General features: G+C 44.4%; 1 protein-coding gene across 2 annotated transcripts in view; it reads right to left on the bottom strand.

The window, feature by feature from the left end:
* Positions 1-3757: 3757 nt before the first annotated feature.
* LOC115029096 (uncharacterized) overlaps positions 3758-23224 on the bottom strand; it is a 43844-nt gene continuing 24377 nt past the window's right edge. Inside the window, exons 3-6 of one of the 2 annotated variants that reach the window (XR_003834673.2) lie at positions 18919-19061; positions 13848-13957; positions 5818-5924; positions 3758-5418 (exon numbers count right to left, since the gene is read on the bottom strand). Coding sequence is in view for 1 of the 2 variants with exons in the window: in XM_085831328.1 (XP_085687454.1) it covers positions 5416-5418; positions 5818-5924; positions 13848-13957; positions 16872-16963 (312 nt within the window). In the remaining variant the exon portion in view is untranslated. Of the gene's footprint in view, positions 5419-5817; positions 5925-13847; positions 13958-16871; positions 16980-18918; positions 19062-23224 lie in introns of those variants that run through there. The other variant, XM_085831328.1, reaches the window with a different exon arrangement.

Raw genomic sequence — 23224 nt, 5'->3', positions numbered from 1 at the left:
ACCTGTTCCAGTCTGTCTGTTTGTGTGTTTGTGTATGTGTGAGAGTGTTTGTTTGTGTCTGTGTCCATGTTTGAGTGGTGTGTGTGTGTGTGTGTAAAGGGGCAGAGGGAGTTCCTACAACATGAGTCCAGTCCTGTTCTGGAACAACAACCAGAAAAAAAAAAAAAGAGCTCCTAGCATCTTTTACTAGAATCTGGAACCCATTTTCCAATAAAACCCATATTATAGGTTATTTTAGATCCTGTAGTCCTATTAGAATATAGTTCAACTGCATTTCAGTTAAACATTGGGGAGCATCGCTACCCTCTATTAGGTTGTCCTAATGAGCTACAAGATCCAAATAGCTGAGCAAGAGTGAACTCTGGGAATATCCCCGTAAGAAGTCAGAGACTCTCCCCCAGTTATGTGCATGGATAGATGGTAGACCCTGGAGACACTGAAGAAAATCACGATGGAGTTCTCTTCCCCCGAAGTTGCCTTTCCTCTGAGAGACGAAAGCAAGTAAGAGACAACCAACAGGAAGACAGTCTGCTCCGAAATCTTCAATTGCATGAAGCCAACAAGTGCTTCAGAGTTGCAAAATCCAACCAGGAGCTCCGTTTCCACTGTGCATTTGCATTGGCCTCTTCCCTGTGGCTGTCTGGTGGTTCACAGCTCACAATAGCACGAGTGTAGTTTTGCTGTGCCACTGGAGCAGGTGGGCAGGAATAGGAGATGTTAGCTTTCACCTAACTGGCTGTGGGGACATGGCAAGGCCAGGAGCCTAGGGAAAGCTGAAGGCTAGCACAGACCTCATGCCACCCCCCCCCCCCCCCCCCCCGAGTGCTTGTCAGCACGTTGTCTCGAATCGCCTGTATCACTTACTAAAAATGTTGACTCTTGGTTCCCCCATCCCAGACATGAGAAAACAGAATCTTAGGGTGGGGTTAACATTTGCATTGCTAATGCCTTAGCGCCTTGTTTTGTTTTGTTTTGTTTCTTGGCTGATTGACGTTTGAACACTGTTTCAAAGAAAGTCATCTCTGCAGGACGAGGCTCATCCTCTCCAACTTAGGCCAGACAAGGCTAGGTGACAGATTCAGGGACAGCCCCCACTCCAGACTTGATGTGCCAGGGTGGGGTGGTACCCAGAGGAGCTTCCCCCTTCTCAGAAGAGAAGGGGAGGGAGGATGGTGGAAGCTGGGGGGGGGGCGGGTTTGGGAGGAAGGAGGGCAGATATTGGAATGTAAAGTGAATAAATAAATGAAAAAAAGAAAAGAATTATAAACAGATACACCCCCCCCAACACACATACATCATCATCATCATCATCTCAGAGATGGAGATGGCAGAGTCCTGCTAAGGCACCCAGGAGTATTTTCCACTGAAAGGGTCCAGATTGTTAGACTGGCCCCCAGCATGCTCCACTTCCATAACCCTAGCTACTGCCAGCCAGATCTACAGGAGAAAACAAATAAGAGCCGAGAGCCAGGCAGAGGAGGGAGAAGGCCCTAACACCCTCTCCCATCCCTTTCTGGCTCCCCTTCCATCCCAGACCAGCACCGTGCACACACTGAAAACATGTCTAAGACATCTGGACCGAACCCCAGCATCTGTTGTAAGAAAGATGAGATTTCCAAGCGGGGCCTCTCTGGAGTGGGATGGTGCCAAGAGGGATGGGGCCTCCCAGGTAGACATCGTCACATGGAAACCTACTAGTGCATTTCCCTGGGATCGGAAAATGTGCTTTGAGCAAAGCCCCAGAACTTAAACAAAAATACGCTTCCCTCCTTTCTTGGGGGCACTTGTTTCCAATGCCTGCCAGCAATGCCTTCCTACTGCCCCAGGGGGCATCTGGGCTCCTTGCCATCAACCCAAATCAAGGTACAAAAGTCACTGGACATTGTGCTGGCTTGACAGTTGGAGGTGAAGTAGAGACCTTCTAGAGTGAGACATGTGCGCTCCCATAACAGTGACAGGGAGATCGTAACGGCTGCTTCCGGAGCCCCTTTCCCCTCCCCTTGGAGTCCCTGGGTGTTTGTCTCCATTACTACTGGATGTACAAGCATGAAGAGCAAACTGATCAAACCATTGGTTTCTCTATTTGGGAACCCAGGCCATAAACTAAAAACCATAAAAAGATTTGAATGGTGACATAAGAAGACTAGTTTTTCATTTGCTCATTCCTCCTGTTCCCACTTCAGTGCACCCACCCACCCACACATACTACCACCACAGGATAAGGGTTGTCAGAGGGAAGGAAGGAGTCAGTGTGTCACCCCAGGGACTTGTCCCCACCACTGGCCAGAGAATAATTGTATTTGGGAACCTCGATGTGTGGGACCTAGGCATCTATTCCTGGAAATGCCCAGGCAGAAGGAAAGGAAATAGTGAAGGGCTCTGGGGAGCTCTAGTCTCTCCTTAGGGCTCAGAACACTTCAAGAGACCAAGAAATATTCCCAGAACTGAAAATAACTAAGAAGTAGAGCATCTAAATGGAACACAGGTGCTCAGATAGGGAGCACACATCTCAGAGTATATCAGTCAGGGGAGGCTCATTCCCTGGGACGTAGACACCATCCTAGGAAAGGGATTAAGGAGTTAAGAGAAACTTCCCTTCTAGAAGGCTTCCAAGTACCCTAAAGATCATGTTAAGAGAAACATGCTGTGGTTGCAAAACTCTTTGGATTCAGTCCTCAGCTTAGCTTCTAAAAGAGGTCCATAAAGGGACTAGGATGGTCTCTCGGGTTCCTCGGAGGCTAAACCTGGCAGCGAGTGAACATTCTAGACTTTCTCCTGCCTGAAAGGACTAGCAGTGTCTTGCTGGTGTGAAGAGTCTCCTCCTATACATGGGACGTCACTCAAGCAATATCATGTAAAGCCTTTAAGATCAGAAAACATAAAAATTCTGTCAAGTTACTGACTGGACCCTGATGTAAGCTGAGGCGTCTACTTCTATTTGCTTATTCAAAGCCTATTGAAATTGAGTATTTTGATCATGATATTCAGTGGCTGCTAAGACTCCACCATGTCCACTATTGAGCCTCATTCTGGTTCACGGGATGCTCTGAGAACTAACTATCATGCGCTTGTCAAAAATATGGCTGATCCTTCAAAGAGATAATTGCTACCTTGTGTATTAACGTTTTCCTTTTTTTTCTCCATCCTTTGTTCTCTAGTTTATATGTCTCTCTTCTAGTTTTCCACATAATTCTCTTTACCTCTTCTTTTCTTAATCCAGATTGTATTTCTTATTTTTTGTTTTCTCTTCTTTTCCACTTTTTTTCTCTCACAGTAAATACAAGATTCGTCTTGACACAAAGTCTTACTATGTAGTCCTCGCCGTCTTGGAGTTCACAGTGTTTCTGTCTCTAAGGGTCTGGGATTACAACCAAGTATCCTGTTCATCCATGTCATCTTCTTGCTTTTTACTGTGGATGAACACCTGGGTGGATGCTCATGGCTGGTAACTGGCACTCCATCTTGTAGGAAATATTAAAATGAACAACATAGTCTCACACTACGCACCAGCGGGCCACATATCACCAGCGGATTGTGCTCATCTGGCAGACATTCTGGCCCAGAGCTCCCAAAATGTCTCCATCTGACTCACTAAGTCTCCTTGGTGGGTTACTGCCATGCCAACCCCATGCAATAGCCGACCACCTCTCAGCTGTCACAATACACAGTATCCCAGTAAAACCTACACTCTTGGAGCTTATAATTAATCAGTCAGATTTATTAATCAATAAATTCTCAATTCACAAGATGCCCACCCAATACTTTCTAAGCCAATTGATAATGATACAAGCTGACCACCTAGACAAGTTATCCCAATCTTTCTATCCCTATATGATATTATAGCTACCTGTGGCCATTTAAAGCCATGAGAATCTGAACCATCTTGTTCGTCCTCCATCTTTCTCCATCTCCCCCTACCTGTCTCCTCCATCTCCAGCTCTGCAACTCTTTGCTCCGATTCCCCTTTCCCTGTCCAATCACAGGCTTCTTGTATTAATATTTAAAGTGATTGGACAGGGAAAATTCTGCTACACCATCTCACCTTCTCCCACTTGCTCCTTTGCTCCTTTTAGTCTCTTCTTATTTTCTTCATCTGGACAGATCAAACACAGAGCTATGGAAATACACTGTCTAGTTTTGATCTAAAAGGAAAGAGGAGTGGTTGGGAGGGAGAACGGGAGGAAGGAAGGAAGGAAGGGAGGGAGGGGAGGAAAGGAGAGAGAGAGAGAGAGAGAGAGAGAGAGAGAGAGAGAGAGAGAGAGAGAGAGAGAGAAAACAGCTCTCTCTTAACTCTTTCCCACTTTAGCCACTGTCCATCCCCCTTCCCCCTGAGGCCAAGCTCCTCTGAACACTTGCTTTTGAAGTTTTGCTTCTCCCTCTGTCCCTTCTCTCTTAAAGTCAGCTCACCAGGCTTGTGGCCATTGCACAACCACCGAAGCTTTACCTACAGATGACGGAATGTCCTCACCTTGGAGACAATGTGTGTAGTTCTTGGGGGCATGGCACAGCATGGATGCCTCTTCTACTTGCAGTTTTGTCGGCTTGAGTTCCAGTACCCCATGCCCTCTGGTCTTCTTCCTCTCTGGGCTTTCCCTTGGCTTTCTTCTTTGCTCTCTAATTTCTATATCAGTGGTTCTCAAATTTTAGTAGGCAAAGGAAACACCTGGAAGGCTTACTGTACAAATGTGCAGGGCCCTACCCAAGGAATATCTGATTCCAAGGGTATAGATAAGCCTACGGATTTACATAGCTAATGTGTTCCTAGGTGATATGATACTGTTTATCAGTAAGCTGTATTTTGAGTAACTTGAATACTTTGAGTAAGTTTTTCCATCATTATGAACTTCAGTGATGGGTTACGCATTTTCTTAACTATTTTTACATGTTAGAAACTAGCAAATTTTCATGTCTAGGCCCAACCTTTCTCTTGACTCCCAAAGAATCTTGTATCTCTGTTTAGATGGCTGTGGGGCCATCTAATGACATCATTAATGTCATCAACCCCTAGCTCTTAAGATATTCTCTCCAGAACTGTCTCTTTCTTGATTTTCCTCTTTCCAACTAAAGGCAGTTTCAATGTTCTAATAGCTCAGGTGAAGCACAGGAAAGTCACTTGGAATTGCTATTGTATACCCCACTCCTATTCTTCAAATAATTCTTACAGGATCAAAACGACAACTTCCCACTGTCTCCATATCTCCAAGCTACATCCTCTTCCAACCAGGTGACTGAGATTGTTTATGGACAGGCCTCTCAGCTTCCATATTCGCCATAATCTTGTTTTAATAAAGCAACTGGAGCCATGTGAGTGGCTCCTGGCTCCTAGGTCAGTGTTGTCCCATTAGATTAGTTCTGTGTTGTCTCTTCCATCCTCTGGTCCTTGCTGAAAGTCCTGACTCTGTTGCCATGAATTCTTCACTTTTGAAGAAGAAAAAAAAAAAAGATGGACAATGTATTAGATCTATATAAGTAATAGGCTTTATTACAGAAATAGCAAGTGATCATAGCCCCTATGCAATAGTAGTTGGGTTAGATGATTCCTTAATGTCAAGTCTCTGAAACCTCTGCACAGCATGGAGCTGGATTTCAGGCACAGTGGTTGAGAGTGTGTGCTCTGAGGACACACTAGTGTTGGAATGTTTGCCCTTCCCCTATTTGAGGCAATTTACCATAAAGTCTCCTCCTCTGTCTCAGATACTCTCATCCCCGGAGCGGAGGTTACAAATATGCAGGTACAACACAAGTGTCTAGTTGTTATGCTCGTGCTTTGTATCCGTACTCAAGTCTTAATGCTTGCTCAGCAAGCACATTACCTACCGAGCCAGCCTCCAGTCCTTGGCTACTGCTGAGAGTAGTACAGAGAGGCTTGGGCAGCCTCTTATACCCACTGCTTTGCAGATTAAAACTCTTCTGCACTGCCTTATCTGTAAGAGAAATTTGTACTTGAACTTAACCAAGAAACTCCCAGAGATAGAGTGAGAAAACAATGGTCCCCACCTCCACAAGATATCCTTTCCCAAGTGCAGACGACCTTCCCCATCTGTAGATTCTGCATGCATGGATTCAGTTTCCTGTGTATTGGAAGTACCAGGGAGCCTCCAATTATCCTGAGCATGTGCAGGTGCTTTCCTTATCATTTTTTCCTAAGTAATAAAGTGCAGCCGTTGTTTTTGTATACTTTATGCTGTATGAGATTGTAAGAATCTTCTTATTGTAAGTAGCCTAGTGGTACAGAAGGGTATATGTAAATCAGACACAACTATTATTCCATTGCAAACAAAGGACTTGATTGGTGGGGCCTGGAGAGATGGTCTAGTCAGGGCTGGCATCTCATCTGGGCTCACGTTGCTTCCAGCAACAAACTGATTGACATTTCCTTCCAAGATTCTTCTCCTCCCATGGAGGTTTATCTCAGTGATTAGTAGTCCAGAGTCATTTGGCTTAGCCATGCTAAGCAAGGCTGCAGATGTAAGCTAGAGGATGTAGAAAAGGCTTTCTCCTTTCTCCATGGTTACTCATCATTTATACTGTAACTGTTCTTAAAGGGTGATCTGAGCTTGGGCTAATTCTCTGGAAAACTCATTTTCTTTGGCTAGAATAAGGGTAGATCTGTGGTTGTTTTTAACCAAACTATACTCAAGCAAGTACAGAGCCAAAGCTGACCTTGTTGCTGGGCCACCATGAAGCTCTAGGCTGGGGCTGCAATTGGTCAACAACTTTCTGGAAAGCTGGGACTTTACTAGATGCTCTTTCTGTCACTGCTTTCCTGGACATCAGCATGATCACATTCACAAACCTTGCTGCAAAACGTTGACGTTGCATCCCGTTTCAAATACACGGTCTAGTCAATAATAACATTAATAACATTTCCATGCTTCTTTATATGAGATGGGGGTCTCATGTAGCCCAGGCTGGCCTTCAACATGCTGTGCAAAGAAGGCTGGCTCTGAACTTCTGATCTTCCTGTCTCTACTTCCCTTTGCTGAGATTACAGTTAAGGGTGTCATCTCACCAGTCACACAGACATGTGGTGATGCTAGGGATACTGCCCAATACACCTACGTTTTACTTACTTCCAGCTTTGTCTCAAGCCTTGTGTACAAAACCCTACATGTGTGATTCCCTTACAGGACTGACCTCATGGAAGACTGGATGATGGTTTTTTTATAGGTTCCCGGGTCAGAAGAGTCCTGTCTTTGGGTATGCATTCCTTTGGCTTCCTTTTTAATTGATATCCTTGATATTGTGTTCTTAGGTGAAGCCCAATGGGACGAAGGAGCATGCATCTGGGTCTCTGTGACTCCACTGAATCATCGTTTAACCTCTGCTGTCTTCTTGCCACTCCCTCCCTGGGTCTTAGATCCTGCCCAGTCCCTGTGTCTTAACACAGCAGCCATTGAAACCCTGCAAGAAACCTGGCACCGAAGATCAAGATCAGATCCACGTGCTCCATGGTGTCTTTGTGGAAAGTACCTATCCTTCTCCTTGTCTGACAACCCTGTGAGTACCCATTTGGTGATCTGCTGAGGAGAACTTTCTTTCAATAGTCACCCAGATATGGAGTCCTTTCAAAGAGATTATAATCCCTTGAAGATCACCCTCTGGCCACGAGTTCAATTCCAGCCTCTTTTCTATTCTGTAACAGAATACCAGAGGTTGAATCTTTTGTACAGAAAAAGAAGTTTAACTATGTAGCTCATAGTTTTGGAGAGAGAAAGCCCAAACACTTGTTCTTAATAAGGACTTTTCCCACCATGGCAGATGGCTTCATGGCAGTAATATATTTAAGAAGGAGCTATCACATAGCAAAACAAGACAGAGCAATTAGGGGTCAGATTCATCTCTTTATAAGAATCTATTCCCATGAGAACTAACTGAGATCACACCAGAAGCAAAAACAAAACAAAACAAAACAAAACAAATCTCTTTGGAGGACAGAATCTCAATGATCTTATTATCTCTACCAAGCCCCACCTTTTAAAGATGCCAATACTTCTCAATATCCCCCCTCCCCCGGTCCTCCAGCTTCCAACATGAGAATCACTGGGGGATACACACAATATCCACAGCTCAGTGACTGGACAATGAGCTTTCAAGAAAGAAGACTTCTTGGCCCAATCTCCCTGCGTCCTTCTAGTCCCTGTCAGGAAGAACACACCTCCAACGAACACACCACACACATTTCCAGACACAAGGGAGGGTCCTCGGGTATCTACAAGAGTCATCTTACCTCCCATGCTCAGAACCACATGTGACAGAGCAGCCCTTATATTTTAGTGCCTTTTGGGGTATCCCACCCCACCCCTTGCTTTTTCAGCAAAGAACATGAATTTCCATTTTGTGTTGATCCCTGCAAACTGTTATCCATTCCTAGTTCTGTTCATTTCATAGTAGTCCTGTTATAGCACAGGAAGAGGCCACAAATCCATGCGAATGGAGGAGATGTTCAAGCCCCAAAACACCCACTAAAACCCACCCGAGCAACCCGGCCGCATGCTCTCAAGTCAAGGCTCGCTGGATTATGCATTAGTCCCTGCAGAGGTCTAACCCTGTCTTTTTGCCCCATCTGAAGTGTCTTCTCATTTTTACACATCATAAAATCTATTCATGGCTTGCTTTTATACTGGAGACTGATAGAAGCGTGAGCATTTGGCAAGGTGGGAAAGGAAATACAATTGCGTGTAAGCTATCAGAGTAGATGGGCACATAATCAAAAGGGCACCTTTATGTGCAGGACACAAGAGGAGGGGCTGTTTGGAACCTGTGGGTCTCCTGAATTGTGCCCAAGTGTATTGCCAGCAGCGAGAAGCAGATGGGAAGGCACACATTGGAGATGATGGGAGACATAATGACATTACTGTGCCAGTTGCCTTCTCCCTGCAAGGTGTCCCAGCCATCAGTTAGATAGAGGATCACGTATATTAACCATTTGAGAGATTTTCTCAACTGTGTGAAGCATTCTGATAATATATCTCCTAACAGATGGGAAGGAGACAGTGGAAGTATGTGTTGATGGTTGTGTGTGAAGACAAAAGGAAGTAATTGAGAGCAGGCACCATGGCACATTTACCCTTAGCATTCAGGGGTGAATAAAGGAGTCCTGTAAGACTGAGAGCAGCTTGGTCTATACACACACACATACCACACACACACACACACCACACACACCATATAACACACACACACACACACCCTATACACCACACACACACACACCCATACACCACACACACCATGTACACCACACATACCATATACACTACACATACCATATACACTACACACACATACTTACACACACACATACACAGCATACACACCATATACACCACGCACACACACACACTTGTACACACCCATACACCATACACAGATATACAACACACACACCATACACATCACACACACACACATATACACTACATGAACAAACACAACACACACACACATGTACACATACACATAAACACACACCCACACACCCAGAGACAGAGAGGAGGGAGAGGGAGGAGGAAAATTGACAGACAAGAGGAAAGGACACTTTCTGCTTTACTTTGGAAAGCAAGCAAAATCCAATGTCAAAAACTAATAAACACATTCCTAAAAAGGAGAAAATAACAAGCCAGTATTACCTATGCCCATAAACACAAAAAGCCTTCATGACATACCAGTGAATTAAATCTAACGATATATGAAAAACAAAACAATCATTATAGACAAAGAGGAGCAAGCTCATGTATGTGAGGATAGTTCAACACCAGAAAACCAAAGAGGGCAATGACTTAGATTAGTAATAAAAGCAGGAAACAGCATGGCCACTGCAGGAAAGTCACAGACAACAAACAACATGGGCATACTTAAAATTCAGCTCAACCTAAGAACAGGAAGAAACTCCTTCGGGGTCAAAAAGAAGTCTACCAAACCCCAGAGTCAACCTAAGATTTGGACTCACATACTGACTTCTCGCCTCCTAGATTGACATAAAGGCAAGAACGCGTATTGTCTTGTCTCTCCATAGCCGAGATCATGACCAGTATGAAAACAATACGAGGTATGACAATCAGAAAGGAAGTAATAAGGCTCTCTATCTACAGACGGCACAGTTATTCATATAGAAAGCCCCAAGGTATCTCAAGAACCGCTGCTAGGACCAAGAAGCCAGTGTAACAGGTTGGCAAGAATGGAGTAAAATGCAAGACTCTACTGCATTTTGTATGTGCATAGAAACTGAGACTTAAAAATCACTGGGTCACACACTAAAGCTCTGAACAGTTCATTGTCTGTAAATCATGTCATTGCCAAAATTACAACAGTAAGACAAATGACTTGCTTGCCTTTAAGTGCTTCATGGCATGGGGAACAGAATACTAGCAACCCTGCAGAGGGTGCTCCCTAAGGACAGCCACTCTCCTGGCAGCTCTTGAAGGAGGTAGAGACCTGTCTTACAGAATGTGGCTTACCTGTAGGCTGGCCACGTTGGCAACCTCCCTCGTGTACAGCCTCCATTCTCACCAAGATGACTGTAGGTGCAGTGAGAGAGTTAACAGCATCTGCAAGCTACCAATGTGGGCACTGGGAAAAGCACTCTGATCTAACAGGGCAATGTGCTCTCTTAGCCACTGAGTCATCACTCCGTCTCTCCAGCCTGACAAGGAAAGTTCTCGACCTCCTTAGCCTGCTCTCACTCTGAGATCCGTCCTTACCAGTGATGGAGCAATCACAGTCTTTATGTTTACCACAGGTATGTGGCATCTTTACACTAAGACCACAACCAGAACCAGAGTGTTCCCTTACCATGTGTTTGGACAGTCATCTGGGCCTTTGACTATATAGCAGCCAAGCGTCTATTTTCCACGCTTTCTTTCTTGCTGTGCAAGAAAGGAACTGAGCTCTGGATATCTGCCCATTGCTCTGCACCTGTTAGGAGTGGGCCTGAGATCCACGTTGGCAGAGCTCTCTGTTATTGCCCCAATGGGATGGTTATCTCACTCTGTCTCAGAAACCTCGTCCTCAATGCACACAGAACCTTGGCAATCAGTATTGGCCTCAGCCAATGCTCAGCTAAAACTCAAGGTTCTCCAAGTAGAGAGTCTATTTTCTCTGTTCTCTGAAGGCAGTTTCCAGATGGGAGGCAAATGACTTGATTACAGAGGCATCACACCTAAGACTGCACCCTGAGCGTCTATGAGCAGAAAAACGGATGCTCTGCTATTGATCCCATCTATGGAGTTAGACATACATCTACAAGGGGAAAAAAGATTGCAAAGAAGATTTTAGCCTCTATCTTGTGTTTAGGGGCAAAATATCATTCTCTGAAAGAAAAGAAAGTGATTTAAAACACAACCATTTAAATTTTGTGAACTTTTTGTTGGCATTACGTCTATCTGAGAACTATGTATCGTTTGAAATCATTAAGAGCTTCAACCTCGGCTGGGCAGTGGTGGCGCACGCCTTTAATTCCAGCACTCGGGAGGCAGAGGCAGGCGGATTTCTGAGTTCGAGGCCAGCCTGGTCTACAGAGTGAGTTCCAAGACAGCCAGGGCTACACAGAGAAACCCTGTCTCAAAAAAAAAAAAAGAGCTTCAACCTCTGACAGGAAACACATGATCAACAATTAACACATATAAGTAAAAACCAATGCAAAAAATGCAGAGTAAAAATCAAATGCAACTGTAACTGTAAGACTTAAAATAGTTGTCCATACTAACTCACTAGATAAATGCAAACACAGTTAACTTTCCTCTTAATAAACAGGCATTAGATCAAGGGTTTTTTCTGGACCATATAGTAATTTTTACCATGTCAATTTTGATATTCTATGTATAAGCCTGACTTAGCAAGCCAGCACTTTGACCTGTATCAGAAAAAAAATGTGTTTATTTTCAAATGCACAGGAATACTATATCTTGTCCTCTTACGAAGGGGAATGTAGTATAGATTTGCAAAAGCAAATTAAGATTACTGACAAGAAAAACATTGCATGCTTTTGTGAATAAGTGGTAACCTGAAAAAGTACACACAAGTCCCGAATGCTTTCGTCCCATCTTCTCTCTTGTGTGTGCATGTGCTTGTGGATATATGAATGTGCTGGTGTATATGTGTGTGCACATGTGGGGTTTTGTTGTTTTAAGATAGTTTCTCTGTGTAGCCCATATTGGTGTTAAATTACCAATCCTCCTGCCTCTACCTCTGGGTACAGGGAACACAGAGTTGTAGTATTGTGCCCCTTGTTCTTATTTTTAAAGGAGCCTTCGAAGATTGAGACTTGTAGAATAATAGCTAAAGGAGGATCAGTCAGGGTTTGAACTCAAGTACCTCAGATATCAGTGTCCATGTTGCCTCTGTCATATTCATGCCTCTTTTGCCTTTGATCCTTCATTCAAAGTACATTTGAAGGGCACCAGACTCCATCAACGGGCACTAAACTCCAGTGACTAGAGGCATGTGTTAATCACTTTACTTCTCAAGTCAGGGTTTATTTTGGTGCACAGATAGGGCAGGAGAGTAAGGCCACTGCTCATGTCGTATCCAGTCAGGAAGCAAAGAGATGACGTCTAGTGCCAAGCTTGAGTTTCCTTTTTATGTGATTTATGTGATCCAGAACCCTAAGGTACCACTCACATTCAGGGTAGGTCTATCCTCTTCAATAAAACCTTTCTGGGGACCCAGGGGTGTGTTTCCATGGTTATGGGAAATCTAGACAAATGACAATGTTTAACCATGAGGCATTGTGTAATTGGATAAATGACAGTGTCGTAGGTTGACTTCACAGTGACAGAAAGACCTCAGCGAACATGGACCAGCAGTGTGGCTATATTCTACTGTATAGCACTAACTGGAATGTGTGGACTCCTGATGTCAATCATAGCCTTTGTCCCTCCACCTCTTTTTGGTTGTCTCTGGAGATCCATCATCTGCATATCACATGCTCCCAGGTTTTTCCCAGAAGCCATGTGATTAGTGTTGGTTTCTGGTTCTGCCACTGTCACCCTCCCAGTCGACCATGGCTGGGTCCAGCTGCTCCCTGCTCCAAGTCCAGGCAGATGGGGTTTCCAAAGCCACCTCTGTTCTGCCCATGGCTGTATCAGTGGACAGTTGCAAAAGGCTGGGGGAGTGGAACTGCTCACCATTCAAGCGTGTTATCACTCCCTGCAGCAGCTCCTCCCCTCAATGAAAATTCATTATCGGCCTTCAGCAGAATCAGCCTCTTAGCTGCACTTGAAGGTTGCTGAGGTGGAGAATGGGAAGACACCAGAACCCCAAACCTTCATCATAAGCCTTCAAGAGTAGTGAGAATTCTAAAGTTCAAATATAAAAGCAAAGTTTTCTTGCCCCTGCTTCAGGACTGCTGTAGGAAGACAGAGACTCCTCTGACCCCACCTTGGTTCTGAAAAAAGTCTACTGCATAGTCACTGAGACACTCACTCAGACTGTTAGTCTGGGGAGGAAGGGGGCCTTTTTATTCCTGTGATGTGGAAGAAGCTCAGATTGTCTTCCTTAAGAACTGGCATGTGCCTTTGGCAAGTTAGTAATATTTTTATAGTGAAATTGGGTCCTCTCTCTACCTAAGTGCTCATGGAAAAGTATCTCTCTCATACTACCAAGAAGTCTCAAGGATTCAAAGGCTGCCAGGACATCTTTGCATTCCTTGTGACCCAAGGCTCGGGAGCCTGCCTGCAGTTCAGGTGTTGGAAGAAGAGGGTCTTGCAAGCCTTTCTTTCCCAGAATTAAAATCACAAATCTCACACTACAGGATTAAACTAGCTTTCTGGCTCAGGGGAAGACTGGTCACTTTGGTATGTGCATACAATAACTTCGGTTGAATGCCAGTGGCTCCTGACACTAACCTTGAGAGGTCTGCCGACTTCTTGTCATTTCCCTTGGTTTGGAGGGTAGCTCTGAGCACCGGTGGCTCCATGATTCACATTCTACCTTCTGTCTGAAGTCTCTAAGCTTCCTAAAATAAAGAAAAGAAAAGGGTCAAGTTTCTTCTGTGGGTGCGGAGTTGGCAGGCAGTCTGAAAACCAAAGGGTGATTCTCTCAAAGAGAAAGAAAGAAAGGGTGGGGGGGGAGAGGGAGGGAGGGGGAGGAAGGGAGGAAGAAAAAAAGGCAAGCAAAGCAAAGCAAGACAAGACAAGACACCTCTACATCTTCCCCCTTGGAATCCTTCTATGAAAATTCTGGCCCTGCTTTTTCTAGACACATCGGAGGAAAGCTTACAAACAGTCCAGAAGGCAGAAAAAGGATCCAGGTTTCTCTGTGCACATAGAGCGATCATTCAGATTAGCTGAACATTTTTTATTTTTGCTCAAATTTGAATACTTACAAAAACCAAATGAGAAAAAAAAATAGTGGCTACCCTAGCAAAGAAAAGCAGCCTGAGAATAAGTGTCAGGTTGGCAGGCTGCCCTGTGTCAGGTGGAGAATATGAATCGATTGACCAGGTGGCATCTTCCAGATTGTCCTTTTAATGGGACAATAGAAAGAACACACGTTTGGGCTTGCCGTCTGACAATCTTGCTTGTGTATAGCAGAGGCACAGTTTATGTAGCACACAGCGCTTTGCTCTTCCATGGCTACACAGTGTGAGTCTGGTTCAGAAGCCACAGTTACTCCCAAACATACTGAGCTGCACCAGCAGAGCCAGGGCGAATGCACCCTGCTCCTTACCACACATCCTATAGAGCTTTCAAAAATAGTCAGCAAAATCCGTTAAGTCCCATGTGTGCCTGATGTCAGTGTTCTCCATCATTATCTGGATAAAACAAAATGACACATAGTCATCTAGGATCTGTGGTCCCCAAACTTGAACTGTTTTGTGCACTAAAGAGACCCAAGAGGAAACTGAGAAGGATTTTCAGTATCTAAAAAATTATATTACAGAGGCTTGGGATGTAGGTCTTTTTAGTTTGCCTAGTGTATATGAAATTGTGGGTACAAACCCAGCATCACACAAAACCAGCCCAGAGCCAGTGAGTGCTTGAAATTCCTTGTTAAAACGATTTCATCACATTCCTATTACAGTTGGTGTTCTGGAAATTTAAAAAGTTCTTTTCTAGCTATATATGTAGATGAGGACGGCCTAGTCGGCCATCAGTGGGAGGAGAGGCCCTAGGTCCTGTGAAGGTTCTATGCCCCAGTATAGGGGAATGCCAGGACTGGGAATGGGAGTGGGTGGGTTGGGGAGCAGTGGGGAGAGGATAGGGGATTTTCAGAGGGGAAACTAGGAAAGGGCATAACATTTGAAATGTAAATAAAGAAAATATCTAATAAAAAAGAGCAAAAAAAAGTTCTTTTATGTGCCCATGCTAGAAATATAGTGGTCACCAGGATCATCTATTCGCAACTCTGTTTAATGCATCATTGTTGGTAGCCACTATCTCCAGGATTAGAGGGGAAATAACAAATTTTAAGTCTGGGCACAACTTATTGCTTTACTGATTGTTTCTATTTGATCTGAGGGAAACTGCTAACAATGAAATTAAACCTAAAAGGTGACAGGTCTGTAGTCGTTATGCTGTGAATGGCTGAGGGATGACAGTCTTCCAAAGTTATGAAGCCATACAACTAAGGGATAGGTCATGTTATAGACCAGAGTCAAGTTCTGACACACCCTTACTTTCATCACATGCAAACAGACAGTTAACATTCAGGCACGAACTATTTGTCAATGGTAATTAACAGTAGGTTGAGTGCAGATACAAGAAGACCTCAGCACACACTAAAAAGCTAAAAGCACTTATACAAATGAGTTGTCTCTATGAAAGTTAGAACACTGTATGTTGACATTGTTATTAAATCGTGTGTAAGGAAACCTTCACAGGAGTAAAGTATAGGATAATTGTGAACACATATGCAAAAATATACACTCATCTCCAAGAGCCTGCCTTTAGTCATTGACTACTAGCACACTATACTGGGGATGCTACACCCTTCTCTATCTGGTGCTTCCTGTGTGCCAGCAAAACCCAAGGGGCTGTTTGGAAAGGAAACTCCTGGGCCAGAGAGGTGGCTCTGGGGTTAGGAGAACACATTGCTCTTGTAGAGGACTCAAGTTTTTTTTGCAGCATCTACATTAGATAGCTCACAACTGTCTATACTTCCTCCATGGGATTCGACAGGTCTGGCCTCCACAAGTACCTGATCCCACAAGCCCACATACATAACTAAAACCTAATAATATCACAATCTAAAAAGAAAAAGAAGCTCCGATTCTGCCCTGGCACCAAGTGAGTATGTTTGTGGAATAAGAACAGTTAGACTGGTGTGCCTTTCTGAAGGCCCCATGATAGGCAGGGGCGGCGAAGCTTCACCCTGTGTCGCCCTACCATCCATGTGTGTCCCTAGACCTTGGATTTTCAATTCAACTCACATGTGTAAGTTGAGAACCTATAAATCACCAAGGGTCTTCCAAACAATGTTAGTATGTAAATATAAAATATAGCATTAGCTCCCCATCATTAATATTGAAGAGTGAGTCAATATTTGATAAAAAATTATCTCAAGGGAATGCGCCTTTCTGCCTGGTTCTATGCCTCGCAGACTTATTCAATTATTATTTAATTACCCGGTTAAATGTCATGGCTTACAAAGCAGGGATTAGATTAATAAAAGCGTGAGGTTTATTTTCGACCAGCCCCACATTCGATAGAGCTGATTTTGTTTTCCCCCCTCCCCGGGCACAGGATTTACATCAGCCTGCTGCACCTGCTTCCATAGGGAGCCGACTCTGTTTGATTCCCCCACCACTGCCTCTTACACTTTTAAAAAAGTTGTTCTGGGTTTGTTATAGTTTGCTAGCCTTTCAGCTAGTTCTCCACCCCACCTCTTCTCCCCCTCTGGGAGCCTTAATTCTATAGCAAACCAAATACCTTAACAAACAGTCGTGTCTGAACCACAGAAATAGAAAGCAGACGCTGGGCCGTGCAGAACCCTCTAGTTTCAAAAGAAGGTAGGACACCATGCAGAGCAGTTTCCAAGCCAGCACCTTATGACTGAATGGCTTGCTGGTGAATTCATCTCTACACGGTTGCTATAGCAACCTCTCTATCGGGAAGATTTCTTGGCACCTAAATGGACTTTATTTCCCTGACATTCAAAGAGAAGGGCAGTGACAATGTCTAATGAGAAGACTGGGTGACATCAAATGGCTCGCTTTTCAGATTTACCATATTGGACCAACATTTGGGTATTTTGAGCATGGTCTTTTGTCAGTCCTGGAGGGCAGAGGTGCGCGATCGTGGTGGGGGTGGAGAAGAAGGGAGGGAGCAGACAGACCCGGGAGGGCTGAGGGGGAAGGCTGGAAGAGCAGCTGAAACGTGGTGGGCCACTCAGGCCTTTTGTTCCCCACCATCTGTGTGCTGCGGTTTTGGGATCGAAGCCAAAGGCACGTTACCTGTAGTGTGCTCCCAGAGCCAGGGCAAGGCAGCCAGTCCTGCCTCAGAAGCCTCCCATTATGCAGGGACATAATAGCCTGGCAAATAAAGTATCTGAACATTTGGCTTTATGAATATTGAGCAAAAGTCTTCAAATACATTATGAAAATGGCTCTAATTGAACAGACGTCTGAATCCCATGAGCTCAAGGCCACTCATTTGTATGTTAAGTGTGATAGTTGTATAAATGAGGACTGTTTTTCAAAAGAGCCTGGTACACTCAAAGGGGTCCCATTTAACAATTGCTCTAAAGTACAGTAGGGTCATATAGCTGAAACTGGGCGGAATATAAGTAAAGCATATGTATATACATCATTTTCAGATAATGAAAATGAAAATCAGATATACACATATCCTTGTAGGGAGTCAGGTGGGCAAGCAATATTAATATTCTTAAATTAAAAGCAAGCAAGCAAACAAACTAACCGTGACTCACCGGTTCACCTCTACCAATCTGTCCATAGGTAACCATGGTGACATGCATAAAGCATCGATGAGATGCCAGTTGACTACAATGTGTATTATCACATAACTGTCTGAAATTCTCTAACTGCAAAACACAGCGAAGTGGTTAAAACCACTTATGGCGTGTCCGTGTAACAGAGTACTTTGCAGCCATTAAACATACTAAGGTATGTTTGGCAAAGTGACGGACATATTAGCAACATTAATATATGTTTAGATCCGGCATATTTATAAATAGTTGGTCCCCACTGCTGCTGGGGGATGGTGGGACCTGGAGGAGGTAGGGCCAAGTGATGGACGGTAGGTCAGTGAGATGGAGACCTTGGGCAGTTCTTGTCTCCTTTGTTCCCAGTTGTTCCAGGTGAGTAGCTGGGTTCTGCCACATGCTCCCTGCTATTGTGTCACAGCTCTGAACCATGAGCTGAAACAAGCCTTTGCTCCTTTTAAAATGGATATCTCAGGAATTTCTTCACAGCCACTGGGAGTTCACTAAAACAGCTAACAAGCTAAGTGGACGAGGCAGCGTGTATGTGCTATGTGGCCATAGCAGACATGTCTAAACAGCAAAAGCTTTCAGACGCATTAACATTTCAATGGCCAATGTCTCCATCGACCAGAATTATAGGTGAATTTGCTTTTTGTTTTTAAAATTTACTGTGCTTGTTTGCACTTTCTGAGTTTTCAATGGTGAGTGTATTTTGATGCTTTATCCTGTGTTATAAATGTATCGTACAATGGAAACACTTTTCATCTTTATGTCCAGCAATCTCTTATGTAATGCATGTCCAAGTTGTTTTAGGAGAAGGGAAATCTTGGCCAGATGTTTTTTGTTTTTTGTTTTGTTTTGTTTTGTTTTTTCCCAAGACAGGGTTTCTCTGTGTAGCCCTGGCTGTCCTGGAACTCACTCTGTAGACCAGGCTGGCCTCGAACTCAGAAATCTGCCTGCCTCTGCCTCCCGAGTGCTGGGATTAAAAGCATGCCCCACCACTCCCAGCTGGCCAGATGTTTTTAGACTCACTGTGTCCTGATAAATTCAAGTCCACTCTGGGAATCAATGGACAGAGATGCCCAGGTTTCCTGGCCTGCAGAAAGATGTAGGTTAAGGTCCTTTCACTGATAATCTTGACTCTGCGATCTCCATCTTAGGGACTCTCCTGTGTTCTAGGAAAAAAACAAACAAACAAACAAACAAATGTCTAGAGGCAGTATTCCAGGAAAACACAGGCAGGAGAGTCGAGGCATTTTTATAAGTATGGCAGAAAGTATTATAATTGGAGTGTAATTATCAAATAAGGAGACTGATTCTACAGTAGACTTAGAAAAACAGAACAAACAAGCTGAAACCCCCAACAAAACAGAACAGCCTCTCCACCCAATACAATATGGAAATAGCCTGCTGGGGTTGGCATGGTGTTCTATAGCTGAAGTCCCAGCAATTAGAAAGCACAGACAGGAGAACGACTGTAAGTTCAAAGATCTGGCATACTGGTCCACACAGTGAGCTCTAATCCAGCCAGGGCTATATAGCAAACCCCTGTCTCCAAAAGGGGAATGGCTGGGATGATAGCTTAGACGGGAAAGTGCTTGGCACAAGAATGTGGGCCACAGTTCAGTTCTCCAGAACCCATATACAACACTCAAAAGCCAGGCAGGTGACAAAAATTGAAACCTCAGAACTGGTAAATTGAGGACATGAACCCATAGGGGGCTCACTGGACAGCCATCTTAGCCTGCTTGTTGAGTTCTAGGCCAGTGAGTAAACCTGCCTCAAGAAAATAAGGTGGGTAGTTCCTGAGCCACAATAGGCAAGGCTCACACACGCATGTGCACATCCACGCAAGCACACATGGAAGGACTCATGCTGTACACACATGTAAGCACACACACACACACACACACACACACACACACACACACACACACACACACAAGCATGCACAAGAGGAAAAAATAGCCTTCCAAACTTCTTCAGGGTTCAACCCCGAGGAAGAACACTTCCCTCCACTCTTGCTGAGTTTCCTTACAGAGAGTGCCCGTTGTCTTCTTACCCACTTCTCACAATGGCACAGACAATAGCAATCAACCCATCGATCAGTCGATCAGAGCTTGCACTTGCGCTTGGATACCCGCCACTCTTAGTCAGACAGAAATTTCCCAAGCAACACTGTAAAGGACTATGACTCAATCTGCCAGGCTGGCTCTGTACTGTGGCACCAAATAAAACCACCTTTGCAATGAGATAGTTTAGAACTCAAATGGCTGGGAACACAAAGTCACATCATACGTTTATTCTAATTTCTTTCGAAGAAAAGGATATATATCATCGTATTATTTTACATTACTAAATTATATAAAGTACTCTTAATGGCTGCTATAGTTTGCTGTATGTGCCTATGTTTCTCTTGGCAGCACTTGCTCGAACCTATTCCATTAACAGAGCTCCATGAATTTGATTTTAGAAAAAAAAAAAAAATCCATCCTTGGGAGGCAAGTGTCATCACTTTCATGGAAACAATATCCCTCAGCAAACAATGCCCTTTATTTTGGCAACCTGTCCTTCCTGCCATCTGCCTTGCAAAGCACTTGCCAGGGTTGCAATAATAATTGAGTTAGAGAGGGAATTAGATGTAATGAAGGGGAAGAAAATTGATTGCTTAATTTTTATTAACAGAATGCAGGAGAATCGTGAAGCCCTGCTGTGAACCAAAATGAGACAAAGAGGGGGAAACACAGAGAAGACTCCAGGTGGCAGAAGTGTGTCTGCACACACACGTGCAGTCCTCCACAGAGGCTGAGGAGAGGCCAGCAGATAGGTGAGTCGGGGACGCTGGAAGGAAGGGCTAAAAGGCAAAGACAGCCAGAGCTGAGCATATGAGCCTATAGAGAAAGGGCACAGCCGGCCGGAGCTTGTGTGTCTCTGCCGGGAAGGGAGGGTGAGCATTTCCTACATTCTGCCTGGCAGGGATCCCATCCTTGCTAGGTTGAGCCAGGATGCATGTGGGCATACAAACATGAGTTTCTTCTGGGCCTCCACCCTCCAGTCGCGGCTAATAACCTTTATGGGCCTCGTAGGTCCATAAAGAAGAATGCAGAGGTGTCCTGATGTGCATGAAGCCCTGGGTTCCGTTCTCAGTACCAAATATACTGGGCCTGCTGGTATAAGCTGGTGATCTCAGCACGCGGGAAGTGAAGGCAGGAGAGTCAGAAGGTCAGAGTTAAGCTTTGGAGGTTGCTCAGTGGGTAAGAGAGTTTGCTGAAGAGGTATGTAGACCCAAGTTCAAATCCCCAGCTTCCACATAAAAAGCTGGGCATGGCCATGAGTAACCCAGGGTGTTGTTGACAGAGGCAGGAAGATCATCTGAGGGTAATAAAGCAGAAAGGAAAATAACAGGATGCCTGAGGTCCTTTTCTGGTGAGTGCGCATGCCCCTATGTTCAGATGTACATATTCTGAACACAAACAACACAAAAAAGTTATTTAAAACTGATTTAAGAAAAAAAAATCAAACAAACGGGCTAGAGGGATGGCTCAGTGGTTAAGAGTACTGACTGCTCTTCCAGAGGTCCTGAGTTCAGTTCCCAGCAAACACATGATGGTTCCCAACCATATATATAAAATAAATAGAAATCTTAAAACAACAATAACAAAGATGAAGCTCAGAGTCAATCTTGGTTGCATAGTGAGTTCCAGACAGATTGAGCTACATCTGATCTTATCTCAAAAACAAAACCAAAATTTTCTGGGGTCAATCAGACTATGTCTTCTGCTTATCATTAAGGGATGCCCATGCTAACCCTACCGTCATACAATGTTTCCTTCTTAGAGGAACCAGTAACTCCCATAATCTTCTTGCCAGTCCCGAGAACCAGCGCAAATCCATCCCTGTCACACGACGGCTGTGGGAACTCTTGGCATTGTTGGAAGCCGATCTCTGTAATGTGAAGTGCAAGGAACAAACGGCTCAGAAAGAGAAAGCCCCCAGAAGTCCAATCGTCATCAGAGAGGGTTCCACTGACAGCTGATGGGGACAGATGCAGAGACCCACAACCAAACATAAGGCTGATAGAGGCCCCAAATTGAAGATCTCCACCAGGGCCCTTCTCTTGGAGCTTAGGGAACCCTGCAGAAGAGGAGAAAGAAGGCTTGCAGAAGCCAGAGAGTTGAGGGCACCAGAACAACACAGCCCACAGAATCAACTAAGCAGGGTTCCTAGGTGCTCACAGCGACTACTGTGGTAATCACGGAGCCTGCGCAGGTCTGTGCTGGGTCTTCAGCATATATATTAGTGTTTTTTAGCTAGGTGTTTTTGTGGGATTCCTAGCAGTGGAAGTAGGGTTGTCTCCAATTCTTTCACCTGCTTCTGTGACCCTTTTTCTTCCTAGGCCTTGCTCCCCCCACCCCTGCTTTGTGCCTAGTGTACTGTATCTTGTTACATGGTATTCAGTGGATATCCCTGGAAGGCCTGCTCCTTTGTGAAGGGAAATGGAGGAGGAGTGGATGGGGGGCAGAGCATGGGGAGCAGAGTTGAGGGAGGCTGCGAGGAATGGAAGGGGAGAAAACTGTGATTGGGATACATTGGAAACAAAAAAGTAAATTGGAAAGAGAGAGAGACATTCTGATGACAGCGTCATAGCGTCATTGTAGGACTGTCCCCTGTCTTCTTACTTCTTGATTCTGCGGATCAAGTTCATGTTTTACTCAACTATACATGATGTGAAATGCATTTTGTTACAATTATGACAGGCTCCTTAAAAACAAACAAACAAACAAACAAACAAACAAACAAACCCCAGCCTCTCCCTTTTCCCTCTCAGAGAAAGGCTGGAAGACACAAAGCCACATTCTAAACTAGCCAGTGAGGATAACCTGCATATGTTTGCAGTACAATTTTGCTGATCAAACAAACAAACAACCCTCCAGCAATGCAGGAGGCAAGACCTACTATCGTATAGTCATCTCTAAAAGGGAGTAGGGACGAAATAGGCTTGACGTATGAAACTTTCCACGATATGTGAAAATATTCCCATTATAAATGTCACAGATGTCTGTGTCCCATAACTCTTGCGGGTTGGAGAAGGGGGGACACTCCTGCAGTTGAGGCCAGTCTGGGCTATACAGTGAGAGCCTGTTTTACAACAAAGCAAAGCAAAGCAAAGCAAAACAAAAACAAAAACAAAAACAAAAACAAAACCAGACAGCTATCACACAGTATGTAATATCCTCCACCAAGAGAGAAGAAAGTGGAAAAAAAGAAATTTAGGCAAAAATGAAAGAACAGGGGGACTTGGCTACTGTATGCCAAGGTAAGCTGGGAATGATGAGGC

This window comes from Mus caroli, unplaced genomic scaffold (assembly GCF_978045245.1).
Source record: "Mus caroli unplaced genomic scaffold, Mus_caroli_1 scaffold_15, whole genome shotgun sequence".
Lineage (NCBI taxonomy): Eukaryota > Metazoa > Chordata > Mammalia > Rodentia > Muridae > Mus > Mus caroli.
The sequence above is the reverse complement of the archived record's forward strand: the minus strand, read 5'-3'. Positions and strand labels throughout refer to the sequence as shown.